Genomic DNA, 15,016 nt, shown 5'->3' on the forward strand with positions numbered 1-15,016 from the left:
GTCAGGCTTGCCAACACAATATAGAAGAAGAGGGAAACGCAGGGGGAGGTTTGGTTAGACACAGCAACACCTGCTAAATGTTAACCCCACTGCTCATGCTTCAAGAGGGCCACCATTGTTCCTGTTCCCAATAAAGCTAAGGTAACTGAGCTAAACGACTATCGCCCCGTAGCACTCACTTCCGTCATCATGAAGTGCTTTGAGAGACTAGTGAAGGATCAGATCACCTCCACCCTACCTGACACCCTAGACCCACTCCAATTTGCTTACCGCCCCAACAGGTCCACAGACGACGCAATCACACTGCCCACTGACCTAACCCATCTGGACAAGAGGAATACCTATGTAAGAATGCTGTTCATCGAATACAGCTCAGCATTTAACACCATAGTAGCCTCCAAACTTGTCATTAAGCTCGAGACCCTGGGTCTCGACCCCGCCCTGTGTAACTGCATCCTGGACTTTCTGACGGGCCACCCCCAGGTGGTAAGGGTAGGAAACAACATTGCCACCCCGCTGATCCTCAACACTTGGGCCCCACAAGGGTGCGTTCTCAGCCCTCTCCTGTACTCCCTGTTCACCCATGACTGGGTGGCCATGCACGCCTCCAACTCAATAATCAAGTTTGCAGAAAACACTACAGTGGTAGGCTTGATTACCAACAACGACGAGACGGCCTACAGGGAGGAGGTGAGGACCCTCGGAGTGTGGTGTCAGGAAAATAACCTCACACTCAACGTCAACAAAACAAAGGAGATGATTGTGGACTTCAGTAAACAGCAGAGGGAGCACCCCCCTATCCACATCGACAGGACCGTAGTGGAGAAGGTGGAAAGTTTTAAGTTCCTCGGCGTACAAATAAATTTGGCTTGTCACAAACTTCTACAGATGCATAATCGAGACCATCCTATCGGGCTGTATCACCGCCTGGTATGGCAACTGCTCCGCCCACAACCGTAAGGCTCTCCAGAGGATAGTGAGGTCTGCACGACGCATCACCGGGGGCAAACTACCTGCCCTCCAGGACACCTACACCACCCGATGTCACAGGAAGGCCAAAATGATCATTAAAGACAACAACCACCGAGCCACTGCCCGTTCACCCCGCTATCATCCAGAAGGCGAGGGCAGTCCAGGTGCATCAAAGTTGGGACCGAGAGACTGAAAAACAGCTTCTATCTCAAGGCCATCAGACTGTTAAACAGCCATCACTAACATTGAGTGGCTGCTGCCAACATACTGACTCAAATCTCCAGCCACTTTAATAATAAAAAAATGGATGTAATAATAAAAAAATGGATGTAATAAATGTATCACTAGTCACTTTAAACAATGCCACTTTATATAATGTTTACATACCCTACATTACTCATCTCATATGTATATAGTGTACTCTATACCACCTACTGCATCTTTCCTATGCCGTTCGGAAATCGCTCAACCAGCTATTTATATGTACATATTCTTATTATACTTGCGTGTATAAGGTAGATGTGAAATTGTTAGATTACTTGTTAGATACTACTGCACTGTTGGCACTAGAAGCACAAGCATTTCGCTACGCTCGCATTAACATCTGCTAACCATGTGTATGTAACCAATAAAATTTGATTTGAAACTGCAACAAAACACTTAACGAGGAAAACTCCTGATTACACAAGTATGTTTGACCCTTAATTGGTTAAGCCTATGTAGATATAAGCGGCCTCCAACTGCTGTGGATCTACAGCCTAGACTGAGCACCGAGATTGAAGAAAAATGTTTTTAGACAAATAATACATTTTCACAAAAATAGCGTAGCATCCACAAGTGTAGATTTTCTTCATCAGGCCTCCCTAAGCTGAGCACTTTGTCTAGGAATTATTTTGGACTGTGTGTGAAAGATTGAACGGTAAGCTAGGATTTCACCCCAATGAACTCTCTCTCTCTGTGTTTGTGTGACACTGACCACTGAACTCTGCACGGCGCGTCTTGAGCAGTGGCGACACACACCCAGTCTCTTGATTCTTGTCCCGGCACAGTGTGTCTGATGCCCTCTTAGGGCGCCATCTAGTGGAGGACAACGGTACAATCAGTTCAAATGATTCCAGGCATAGATTTCTATGGTTGGTGTCACTTCTAGTTCTGACAGAGTGACAGATACCAGAACAAGTGTGAACCGAACAAGCAGAATCAGATGTCAATTCACATTTAAAAAATCAACTACGTTCTAATTCCTAGACTTAAAGTTATCAGTTTTTCAGTTATCAATCTATTATATTGTAATTTTATTTGACATGTATCCATATCGACTTACAGGAGCAATTAGGGTTAAGTGCCTTGCTCAAGGGCACATTGGCAGATTTTTCACCTAGTCAGCTTTGGGATTAGAAACAGCAACCTTTCAGTTACTGGTCCAACGCTCTTAACCTCTAGGCTACATGCCGCCCTGATGACATACCCATTTTTGAAGCAGGGAGGAGAGGCTGCTGGGAGTCTTTGTTCAGCTTTGTGTGTTGATGATGATGTCACAGGGCTTAATTGGATGTGAGATGTTCTGGATGGTGGATGATGTTCTGGGGTCTGAGCTGGTCTCTGGAAGCCTGTTGACTGGCTGGAGGTCCATTTGTCTAATTGGCCTGGTCCAAGACGCGCTCCACAGACATCCCTCAGAACTAGCCGGTTAGGAGTGCTGCAAACAAGCAAACAATGATCAAAGTCTCAGCAAAGTCTATCTAACATCTCAGGAACTACATCAATACCATATACAGTTGAAGTCAGAAGTTTACATACACTTAGGTTGGAGTCATTAAAACTCATTTTTCAACCACTCCACACATTTCTTGTTAACAAACTATAGTTTTGGCAAGTCGGTAAGAACATCTAATTCGCGACAGGGAGGTCCGTGGGGTGACGCACAATTGGCCTAGCGTCGTCCGGGTTAGGGAGGGGTTGGCCGGTAGGGATATCCTTGTCTCATCGCGCACCAGCGACTCCTGTGGCGGGCCGGGTGAAGTGCGCACTAACCAAGGTTGCCCGGTGGACAGTGTTTCCTCCGACACATTGGTGCAGCTGGCTTCCGGGTTGGATGGCCCTGTGTTAAGAAGCAGTGCGGCCTGGTTTGGTTGTGTATCAGAGGACACATGACTTTCAACCTTCGTCTCTCCCGAGCCCGAGGCAAGATAGTAGCTACTAAACAATTGGACACCACGAAATTGGGGAGAAAACGGGGTAAAAAAATATATAAAAAAATAAGCTCTGGTCCAGTGTGTCACGTCACTTGTTGATGCTGTTCATTAATCTCAGCAGCATGAACGCTATGGACCAGAGCCATGTACAGATGATGTCTATACATACCTCTGTTTCCCTGCTCTGGGGATGTGTCCATTCAGAGAGCCAACCTGTTCAGGCCTTTTTCCATTTGAAGAGCCATTGCACCAGCTTGTCTGAAATGACACACAGTGTTGTTTCAGCATAACTAGTAACTCATAGGAGACATAGTACATTGACCTACAGCTTTTAAAGTGTCTTGAGAGTGATCGGTTTAAATTAGAGAAGAGTCTTGGGTTGGGTCGCAAATGGCACCCTATTCCAGAGGAGGCCGGTAGGAGGCACTATGGGAGGATGGGCTCCTTGCAATGGCTGGAATGGAATTAATAGAACGGAGTCAAATGTGGTTCTCATGTTTGATACCGTTCCATTAATTCCATTCCAGCCATTAAAATGAGCCCATCCTACTATAGCTCCTCCCACCAGCCTCCTCTGCCATTGTCCTAGTTGTGCACTAGCCACCCTGTGGGTTTTGGTCCAAAGTAGTGCATTGATTATATAGGAAATAGGGTGCCATTTCTAAATCAAATCAAATTTTATTCGTCACATGCACCAAATACAACAGGTGTAGTAGACCTTACAGTGAAATGCTGAATACAAGCACCTAACCAACAATGCAGTTTAAAAAATATGAATAAGAAATAAAAAGGAACAAGTAATCAAAGAGCAGCAATAAAATAACAACAGTGAGACTATATACAGGGGGTACCGGTACAGAGTCAATGTGCGGGGGCACCGGTTGGTCAAGGTAATTGAGGTAATATGTACATGTAGGTAGGAATTATTTGGGCGGCACTTTGGGAAGTTTCATTAGCATGACTTATACAATATTTTATTAGGAACACCTAATATTGAGTTGCACCCTCTTTTGCCCTCAGAACAGCCTCAATTTGTTGAGGCATGGACTCTACAAGGTGTCATATGTGTTCCACAGGGATGCTGGCCCGTGTTGATTCCAATACTTTCCACAGCTGGGTCACGTTGGCTGGATGTCCTTTGGGTGGTGGACCATTCTTGATACACACGGGAAGCTGTTGAGCTGGAAAAACCCAGCAGCGTTGCAGTTCGACACTCAAACCAGTGCGCCTGGCATCTAGTACCATACCCCATTCAAAGACACTTAAATCTTCTGTCTTGCCCATTCACCCTCTGAATGGCACACACACAATCCATGTCATATTTAACCCGTCTCATCTCTTTCATCTACACTGAAGTGGATTTAACAAGTGACATCAATAAGGTATTATAGCTTTCAACTGGATTCACACAGTCAGTCTGTCATGGAAAGAGCAAGTGTTCCTAATGTTTTGGACACCCAGTGTATACCTTCTAGCTATGCCGATCTCACTTATCACCATGAGCAAATATAAGCACAACATTCATTCACAAATAATGAGTCACCGTGTGAAAATGCAGTTCATTGGGGCTATGTCCACTTCAAATGGAAATGATAAGGGATACCTCGAATGGGCTGGAGGTATCCCGGAGACGTGAGAGAGGGGACTGCATGTGCATGTTGTCAGCTTCTGATGGCTGTTTTCTCTTGGGGATTTTGAAGGGAACTGCCATCTGAAATGAATAATTAATGTATTACGGAGGTGCCACTTAACGCTGACCTGCTTGTAGCTAACTATGTTGTAGCTCTGGTCCAGGCCGTTAGTGTGCATCCGTCCACTAACGTTACTAGACCAGAACTAGCTATTTTCCAACACCTCCTAATCGAGTTAACAACAATGCACAGGTTATGTTCAGAAAGATGTGACACAGTTAGTTAGCTACCTGTAATATGAAAAGCCTTGTTAGCCAACATAGCTAGCTAAGTTAGCTAACAAGCCAACTTACTTAACTGTCAAGGGTGCTGAATCAGACGGAAAGATGGCTAACGAACGAAAACAAGAAGCATTGTAAAGACGCCATTACGTTGTAATTTGCAACCAATTAAATGTTATCATATTGGCTAGCAAGCAAGGGATGACTGCTTCTAGTAAAATGCTACATCAATCTAGCAGCAAGAAGCCATCAACAACAGAGGCGCCTCTAGCGTTAACAGGAAATTGTTGAAAGCATGTTTACGCGCAACCTGTTTGCACTCTTAAAGCGCAAAACAGGTCTGGTCGGTTTATTACTAGACCTACAATTGGTGTGTCGTGTAGACAAAGGCAATTAAGCCACAAAATCATTATTTATGGATCCGCTCTGGTGATACATAAGAGGTTTATGAATTGCAAATGTGTACAATGCACAATCAAATACTGTAATAGTGGGACGGCGTAAAGCTACGGTTGCGCAGTGCAAGACTTCCGTATCTAGCTATCTACTGTAAATAACGTTACAACAAATAGCTTTCTATCACATTTAGTAACTACTAGACAATTTAGCACCTAGAATGTGTTGTATACGAAAGGCAAAGAATAAATTGATAACATTTGGATTTATTTGTGCGATCGACAGTTGGTGTTGAAATAACCACGTACCATTAGCTACCAGTTAAACAGACGCTGTTGCTAGCATCTAACTAGCTTTGTGTTAGATCTAGGCTAACTAGCTAATTATTTTTATTTCACCTTTATTTAACCAGGTAGGCAAGTTGAGAACAAGTTCTCATTTACAATTGCGACCTGGCATTATCAAGATCATTAGGCCTGCTTTTGTTTTCATCTGATATGGACTTGAGAAACTAGCTAACTTCATCAAATTAATATTTTTTTGCATTCAAATCACTTCAAATATTATTTGGTCTTCTGAGAGGTATTCAAAATATATTCAAATATTATTTGGTTTTCTGAGACCTGTATTTGAATATCAAAGAAAATACTTCTTTTTTTTTTAAAACTCTAACCTCAAGTGAAAAGTTGGTATTTTCAAATAAATTACAAATACAACTATTTCCTGCCCAGGTCTGGACACAATGCGAGCTTCCCCTTATCCCACTTTATCCCTCTTCCTACATATGTAAATAATACCTATGGTATTTTCTTTATAGATATTTTTTTAAATCATGGTTTACACCCTGCTGCATCATGTGCATATGACAAATAATCTTTGATTTGATTGGATTTGACACATCAACCTGTGACATGTCCCTGAAAAATACAGCAAAAGGAGCACTCTGTGTCTGCATAGATGTTTAGAAGAAGTGCAGTATCATTCCTTGAGCAATACATATGTAGCAGACATGAGTCAGGCTCAAGTTCTGGTGATGTGAGAGCCCTCCTCTTGGTCTAATGGTCAAGACGTTGGAGACCAGGGTTCAGATCCCTCCTGCGACACATACACTGTATCATAGGAATCAAGTAAGCTACAGTACATGCATGTGAAAATGGCATTGTTCCATTGTTAACGTGTTTGTTGGTGCCACACTTTTTCAACTCCCACCGTCGTTCTTTATTGTTTCATATAAGTATTTTAAAGTATTTAGCACTAGAGCTCTGGCATTGCATTCCTTCATTCTCCATGCAACCCACATACTGTACAAAGGTCACACCAGTGTCAGACAAACACATTACAGATCTATAATCAGTGGTTAGATCATGTGGTTAGCACTTGCACAGTGTGTTCATCCAGACGTCTGCCTTAGGAGGAAATCAGTTCTGTCTCAAAGATCACAGCTCTGAGGAAATTACATATTGTTGCCAGTGTGTTCTGTAAGATCATTACTTTTTATGTGAATTGACTTGTTCATTTAACGTATTAAGTGAAGTGTTACATGGATTCTTCTGTTCTTAGGTGTCTTAAAACTGTTGGAGCTGAGGCTTTGACAGACACACTGGTGGAACTTGGACACAATGTGACTATAAATTGTACTTTTCCACCAATAGTGCAAAACAATACATACTGGTACATACAGCGACAACCACAGCCTCCACTGGCCATATTCTGTGTGAGTTCTCATGGTACTTATTTCCATGATACATTATTTTAAAACGGACATATTTATTTTCTATCCTGATGGTAGCACTCCTGTCTTCCATATTTTGCGAAGTAAACTCAATCTTTCCAAAAACTTCTGTAGGCAGATGTGTAAACATAATGTAGCATAGTCGATCCTCACCTGGAGCAGGGCAATCACACCCCATCCAATGCCCTGGTTATTTGAAGTTAGCTTTTCTTATGTCTTTTACATTCGTTACCTAGGGGTTTCTCTAGACGGGATACAGCTTTTGTCAAAAGTGACTTTTCGCAGAAGGTTTGGGAGAACTTACACAGCAGGTTAGAATAATGAACATAGCAGGTTAGGATACTTAGGTTAAGGTTAGAAAAGCTGTTAGGGTTAGCTAAAATGCACAAAAAAATATATATTTGACTTAAGCTTTATCCTATCCGAGACATGACCTGGAAGCATGAATTAAATGTGGTGGCAGGTGCAGTGATGACTGTGGAAAATATGTTGACTGTAGAGGGAAGTAGTGAGGTCAGGAACATGTGCATCAAATGTGAATGGTAATTATTCGCCTACCTCCTCATGCCTTTTGCACACATTGTATATAGACTCCCCTTTTTACTACTGTGTTATTGTCTTGTTAATTGTTTACTCCATGTGTAACTCTGTGTTGTCTGTTCACACTGCTATGCTTTATCTTGGCCAGGTCGCAGTTGCAAATGAGAACTTGTTCTCAACTAGCCTACCTGGTTAAATAAAGGTGAAATAAAAATAAATAAATAAAAGTGTAAAAACAAGGACGAGCTCCCGTAGTTCAGTGATGGAACTTGTTGAGAGTGAGGGTAAAGTACCTGCGCCGAGGAGGAACGCCAAGTTCGGGCCTCGTTCCAAGGATGATGAGGATGATTTCAGTCCAGTAGGAATGAGATATGTAGAGATATGTTGACCCATATGTGGTGTCAGGTTGGGTGGAGGAGAGGTTGGGGACTGTTGAGTTAGTGAATGTAACTCGGAGTGGACTGGTGATGATTTGTCGTGTTTCCTGCGCCCAGATTGAGCGGGCGCTCCGGATTACGAGATTAGGGCCAATAATTGTGAGGTGCTTTGCTCTCTGGAGCAGGGCACCATTGAAAGGAGTGATAACGGGGGTGGCATTAAGTGTTGAGGAGGAGCAGTTGAAATGGAAGATTCCCGGTGTCTGTGATGCCCGCCGTTTGGTGAGCAGTAGATCCGGTGGGGAAACGGAGAAGACATTATCTGTCATGCTGAGTTTTGATGCAGAGTCGTTACCAGATAAGGTCAAGGACGTGTCAGTTATTCCGTGAGAGTTTATGTTCTGAAAATATTACGGTGTTTTAGGTGTGAAGTTTATGGGCATATTGCAACAGTGTGTAGAAGTGTGCAGGAGGGCATGGAGTGGATGGGTATTCCAGGATGACAATGACCCAAAACACACGGCCAAGGCAACAAAGGAGTGGCTCAAGAAGAAGCACATTAAGGTCCTAGAGTGGCCTAGCCAGTCTCCAGACCTTAATCCCATAGAAAATCTGTGGAGGGAGCTGAAGGTTCGAGTTGCCAAATGTCAGCCTCGAAACCTTAATGACTTGGAGAAGATCTGCAAAGAGGAGTCGGACAAAATCTCTCCTGAGATGTGTGCAAACCTGGTAGCCAACTACAAGAAACGTCTGACCTCTGATTGCCAACAAGGGTTTTGCCACCAAGTACTAAGTCATGTTTTGCAGAGGGGTCAAATACTTATTTCCCTCATTAAAATGCAAATCAATTTATATCATTTTTGACATGCGTTTTTCTGGATTTTTTTGTTGTTATTCTGTCTCTCACTGTTCAAATAAACCTACCATTACAATTATAGACTGATCATTTCTTTGTCAGTGGACAAATGTACAAAATCAGCAGGTGATCAAATACTTTTTTCCCTCACTGTAGGTACAATGCAATGCCTGCTGAAGATGTCACCATATTTTGCCGATACAAGGATGACCGTAATGTCTACAATACTGTCCTTGGAAAATCAGACTTGACAGACCAAGACCGTCAGTTCAGAGAGAACCAGGATTTTCCCAGAGGAATGGACAAACGGCAACTTCTCTCTCCTACTGACTGATCTCAAGGACTCTGATAGTGGGAGTTATTCATGTTTCATACCAACAGAGGACATTCTTTGTCAAGTGGAACTTTCTGTTCAAGGTTTGTATTACAACCAAGTGTAACAGACAATTCATAGAGAATGGTCATGATTCTGCCTTTGCTTATCTATACAGTATTGGAATTTCCATGAAAAGTTTTAAGAAGTTGATACAGTATTTGTATTTATTAGGGATCCCCATTAGCTGCTGCCAAGGCACACTTCCTGGGGTCTGTCACGCCTGCTCCCTCTCTGGCGCCAGACTGTCTTCATTACGCGCACCTGTCACCATCATTACATGCGGCTGCGCAATATTGGACTCACCTTTACTTTGTTGATTACCCCCTCTATATTGGTCTGCTGCTAACTTTATTCCCTTTGTCAGCATTAATGTCGTTATGTTTTCGTTTCCAGATGCTTACCTGACCTGTTCCATGTCCGTTGTTAATTAAATGTTCACTCCCTGTAGCTGCTTCTTGTCTCTACCAGCGTCTGTCCTCACAGGGTGAAAACACATTAAAGCACTTACATTGCATAAAAAAGCAAAAAACACATAACATTATTACACCACTACTATATCTAACATAAAAAATACAAAATGTCTGTACTTTGTGTGTCTCTTCACAGTTCCTGCTGTTACATAAGGTGTATTTGTATTTTTTTTTTAAATCAAATTTTACTGCTTGCATCAGTTACCTGATGTGGAATAGAGTTCCATGTAGTCATGGCTCTATGTGGCTCTATGTGGTACTGTGCGCCTCCCATAGTCTGTTCTGGACTTGGGGATTGTGAAGAGACCTCTGGTGGCATGTCTTGTGGGGTATGCATGGGTGTCCGAGTTGTGTGCTAGTAGTTTAAACAGACAGCTCGGTACATTCAGCTTCTCAACACTTCTTACAAAAACAGGTAGTGATGACGTCAATTTGTCCTCCACTTTGAGCCATGAGAGATTGACATGCATGTCATTAATGTTAGCTCTCGGTGTACTTTTAAGGGCCAGCCGTGCTGCCCTGTTCTGAGCCAACTGCAATTTTCCTAAGTCCCTCTTTGTGGCACCTGACCACACTACTGAATAGTAGTCGAGGTGCGACAAAACTAGGGCCTGTAGGACCTGCTTGTTGATAGTGTTGTTAAGAAGGCAGAGGAGCGCTTTATTATGGACAGACTTCTCCCCATCTCAGCTATTGTCGTTTCAATATGTTTTGACCATGACAGTTTTACAATCCAGGGTTACTCCAAGCAGTTTAATCACATCAACTTGCTCAATTTCCACATTTTTCATTGTGAGATGTAGTTAAGGTTTAGGGTTTAGTGAATGATTTGTCCCAAATACAATGCTTTTAGTTTTGGAAATATTTAGGACTAACTTATTCCTTGCCACCTATTCTGAAACTAACTTAACTCAAAGCCGTAAAGACTGAAAAAAGTAAGGGGCCTAAACAGCTATGATAACTCTTTATTTTACAGAGAAACTGCTCCTGAGCCTGAAGGTGATTCTAAGAGCAGCAGCATGAGCATCAGAAGACAGAACTGCACCTTCCTGTTACTCCTCCTCAGTCCAACTCTCCACTTTCTATGACTTACAGCATAGAAATTGGTCATTGTACCTCTTATGAAACTGTTGACAAGTACTGAGTGTTTAAACTGATGAAAAACTTGGTTTTTGTCTGGAATGTATTTAATAGAAGACTTCAAATATACCTCTTGCTAGAACCACCTTTCAAGAGTTCGAGGAAAAAAGCTATTCCAAATGGCCTGTAGCCACGGTATGTTTACTGATAGGACCACTTAAAGGGAAAGGGGATATCTAATCAGTTTTACAACTGAAATATGTCTTCCGCATTTAACCCAACCCCTCTGAATCAGAGAGATGCGGGGGGCTGCCTTAATCGACATCCACATCTTAGGCGCTTGGGGAACAATGGGTTAACTGCATTGCATTCTGCGTTGCAGAATGACAGACCTTTACCTTGGCAGCTTGGGGATTCAATCCAGCAACCTTTTCGGGTACTGGCCCAACGCTCTAACCATTACAAACTATATTTAATGCACTTGTAATATAATATTTGTTGCTGAGTCAATGCATAAACCAGGGCCATCTGTAAAGTCAAAATTGGAAAAGGGATTGAAATAGCTTTGAGTCAGTGTGTCCCTCCTGTCAACAAGATGCAGCTTTAGTAACTAAGATATTGAAATATTTCCAGATCAGTTATTAATATTGTACTACCAAATGACAGATGTTTTGTTGATATCTTGATTGAACATGTGCTGCACAGTAAAAACATTGTTATTCTAGTCAACTTTTCAATTAGAAAGTAGTTACTTTGACACCACAGTGTTATTTAAAGGAAACATATTCACTTCCTCAATGCTCTTTATTAAAGAGTGTTTAGATCATGTGGTTGCATTGTGTGTTCAGTCAGATGTCTGTTAGAAGGAGGAAGTCAGTTCAGTCTGAAAGATTTATCACAGCTCTGAGGATGATGAGGATTGTTGCCTGTCTGTTCTGTAAGACCATTTATTTTTCTTATTTATTTTACATTCATTTTACAATAAATGAAGTGTCTCATGGATTCTTCTGTTCTTAGGTGTCTTAAAACTGTGTGTTGGAGCTGAGGCTTTGACAGAGACACTGGTAGAACTTGGACACAATGCAACACTGAACTGTTCTCTTAATAATGTAACTGATGCGCATTGGTACCTACATCGCCAACCACAGCCTCCACTTGCCATACTCCGCTCTTTCACTAGTAGGAGTCCTGATGCTTTTTATTACAATAAGAATTATAGACAGAAATATTCATTAGAAACGGGACATAGATTGTTAATACAGAATGTAACAGTAGATGATTGTGGAGTGTACTACTGTGCAAAGAAAGAAAACGATCGTTTCCTTTTCAGTAACGGCACCAGACTCATGACCCCTGGTAAGTGCACATTTCATTCAATCACCAACATTCTCTATTTTGTATAAAATATACTTCTGAAAAGTGTTTTTGTTCATGTTTAACACAGCTAGGTGCAAGACCACTACAGGAATGTTACATCCACTTTGAGTACCATAACTCAAAGTGAATCTAGGCTATAAATGTTTTCCATAACCCTGCAGTTCTCGAATCAACGAACCAACAAATATAAGAGTGAAGCTCCATAAGTGATTGTGTTTGTCATTTTTCAACTAATTTAATAGTGACTTTAATAGTCTCCCGTCTTTTAATGATTGTAAACATATTGTGCTTATTTAGGCTATCACATTTGGTTTAAATAAAATGCAGAAATTCTAAGTAAGTACATTTGCCAATTTCAGTTGATCCTGAAGCAACAGAGCAACCCAGAGACTTCAACACAACATGGCTAAAGGGTCTTCTCATTGGATCCGGGGTCTTGAATGCAGTGCTCATTTTATTGGTGTCAGGTGTGTTTCTACATTCTTAAAATGGGTTTGTTAGTAACCTAGTAACATTGTGGTGGTATGTTGTGGCTCAGTTGGTAGAACATGGCACTTGTGTTGCCAGGGTTGTGGGTTTGATACCCCGTGCCACCCATATGTAAAGTGTATACAGGCATGACTATAAATCGCTTAGGATAAAAGCGTCTGCTAAATGGCATATTGTTATATTTTTTTATCTTACTAAAACTTTTCTTTAGACTGGATACCAGGCTACCCTTTCCTGCCTTTAAAAGCAATGTTAGGACTATCTGTTACTGTACTTTTGACTGCATGGAGACCCAATACACACTGTAAGATGTTACTCAGTGAAGTGTGATCACAATAGTCTATACTAATTCCATCTGTATGGGTCATCTTAGCCATTTCAGTGCTGTGGAAGAGAGCTGCTTGCCAGAAGAACCATGACTCTCCTCCAACCCCTGAACCACCTGAAAGGACAGACAGTCTAGAGGTCAGTATCTGTAGTGAGAATGTATATACAGTATATTACAATATATTATATTTATCTTTATGAGGGATGTTTTCACTCATATCCACACTGTTTTTCAGTATGAAGTGATACAGCTGGTACCCCAAGCGAGAGGACTAAGGCCCGACCACATAGCCTCAACTATTTACTCAAGAGTCCAGTTTCCAAATCATGAACTCACAACTACTACTTAATAAGGTGCCAAATCTTGACTTTGATGGATAATGTGAACTAGAAAATGACTTTGGTAGATAAAGTGAATCTACTCTGAATATTCATATTTTTGTGTAATGTATTTAGTGGTGCTCTTCGTCACTATCGTCTATATACCAGTCAGCAATATCTTTGAAGGAAATTATTACTTTTGTGTCTTGATTCATGTTTTTCATTTTTCATTGCTGGAAATAAGTTCATATTTGCCTGTCTTGAAAGTAAACTGTTACTTTTTTTGTGAAGCAGTTAGGAAGAGGTTTGTGCATTTCTGTAGAAAAAGCCCCCAAGCCTTTTGTAGTGTATTGATGCCGCATCAACCACACATATCCTGTTTGAGAGCTTAGCTACATGTCCCAATTACTGATGACTTTTACAAGCTTTCAATTAGTTCATTAGAAAGCCTACTTCATGTGCCCCATAACACCTTTCTGAGTAGAAGGTAGTGTCACAACTTCTGCCGAGGTCGGTCCCTCTCCTTGTTCGGGCGGCATTCGGCGGTTAACGTCACCGGTCTTCTAGCCATCGTCGCTCCACCTTTCATTTTCCATTTATTTTGTCTTCTTTACCTGGTTCACATTCCCTCATCAGATTAAATGTATATTACCATCTGTTTCCCCCATGTCTGTGTGTGGAATTGTTCTTTGTGTAGGGTGTTACGCTACAGGCTGGCTTGCGCTAGGTTTGTTTCAAACCTAGGTTTGTTACAAACCTAGGTTTGTTTGTTTTGTTTAACCCGGTTCATGTTCCCGTGGTTGTGCTTTGTGCTGCCTCGCCTGTGCCTTTGGGCCAGGGTGTATATTAAAGTTCACCTGTTATCACCCATCTCTGCTCTCCTGCGCCTGACTTCCCGGCAACCAGTCACTCACCCCGTTACAGGTAGTGGTTTCTATATTTTAGTTGTTTAAGTTCAGACCACTATAAGAAAGGTAATGTCAGTGTATTGCACTTTTTTCAAACATTATCTCATTGTTCACTTCATGGAAAAAATAAAGCTAGAATCATTAATTGAAACAATAACAAGTGGCCTCAATTTTGGTAAAAAGCAGAGGGATGGGCCTGGAAATATGTAACCACTCACATTCGTAGACAGAACTATGGTCAGATCATCCATGATATCAACATTAGAGTTTTAACCATGCATTGAGGCTACACAGTGTTTGTTTATATTTTGTGTTCTGATGGGGTAGGACATTTGACCAAGATCATGAGGCATATATAAGTTATATTCCTCAAGAATCAATATGTATATCCTTAATTTATAATAATAGTCCCTAAATGGAAGAAACGACTAAGGATTCTAGCTTCAATACCAGGTAGAGGGGCTGTTTTCAATAGCTTTTCTTGCTCTGCATAATGAGAATGTGGCTTTTATACCAGAGATGAATTGACACTCACCACTTCCTCTTTGCACAGACTTGCGCTTCATGTGGAAACTTTAAGCAAGTTAACAATGACCCACATCATTGTATTGTTTTTTTCATCACTTTTTGAAGTTTGAACTTTACTTAAGTTAAGTTAATCTTGAAACTAGCAATCCCGGATCCGGGA

The 15,016-nt window shown here is 41.6% G+C and overlaps 2 protein-coding genes across 4 annotated transcripts in view; one reads left to right on the forward strand and one right to left on the reverse strand.

Moving 5' to 3' along the window:
* The window catches only part of LOC124010860 (sentrin-specific protease 7-like), a 30,892-nt gene extending 25,450 nt beyond the window's left edge, over positions 1 to 5,442 (reverse strand). Inside the window, exons 1-5 of one of the 3 annotated variants that reach the window (XM_046323594.1) lie at positions 5,152 to 5,442; positions 4,771 to 4,878; positions 3,337 to 3,425; positions 2,441 to 2,671; positions 1,949 to 2,049 (exon numbers count right to left, since the gene is read on the reverse strand). In XM_046323594.1, coding sequence (XP_046179550.1) covers positions 1,949 to 2,049; positions 2,441 to 2,671; positions 3,337 to 3,425; positions 4,771 to 4,878 — 529 coding nt within the window. In that variant the 5' untranslated portion in view covers positions 5,152 to 5,442. The remainder of the gene's footprint in view (positions 1 to 1,948; positions 2,050 to 2,440; positions 2,672 to 3,336; positions 3,426 to 4,770; positions 4,879 to 5,151) is intronic. The other 2 variants (XM_046323592.1, XM_046323591.1) reach the window with 2 other exon arrangements.
* Positions 5,443 to 11,747: 6,305 nt separating this feature from the next.
* LOC124011429 lies at positions 11,748 to 14,369 on the forward strand. The gene is made up of 5 exons (XM_046324796.1): positions 11,748 to 11,843; positions 11,924 to 12,262; positions 12,643 to 12,750; positions 13,146 to 13,237; positions 13,336 to 14,369. The coding sequence occupies exons 1-5, from the start codon at positions 11,759 to 11,761 to the stop codon at positions 13,447 to 13,449; spliced, it is 738 nt and encodes a 245-aa protein (XP_046180752.1). The 5' UTR covers positions 11,748 to 11,758; the 3' UTR covers positions 13,450 to 14,369.
* Positions 14,370 to 15,016: the final 647 nt, after the last annotated feature.

This window comes from Oncorhynchus gorbuscha, linkage group LG23 (assembly GCF_021184085.1).
Source record: "Oncorhynchus gorbuscha isolate QuinsamMale2020 ecotype Even-year linkage group LG23, OgorEven_v1.0, whole genome shotgun sequence".
NCBI lineage: Eukaryota > Metazoa > Chordata > Actinopteri > Salmoniformes > Salmonidae > Oncorhynchus > Oncorhynchus gorbuscha.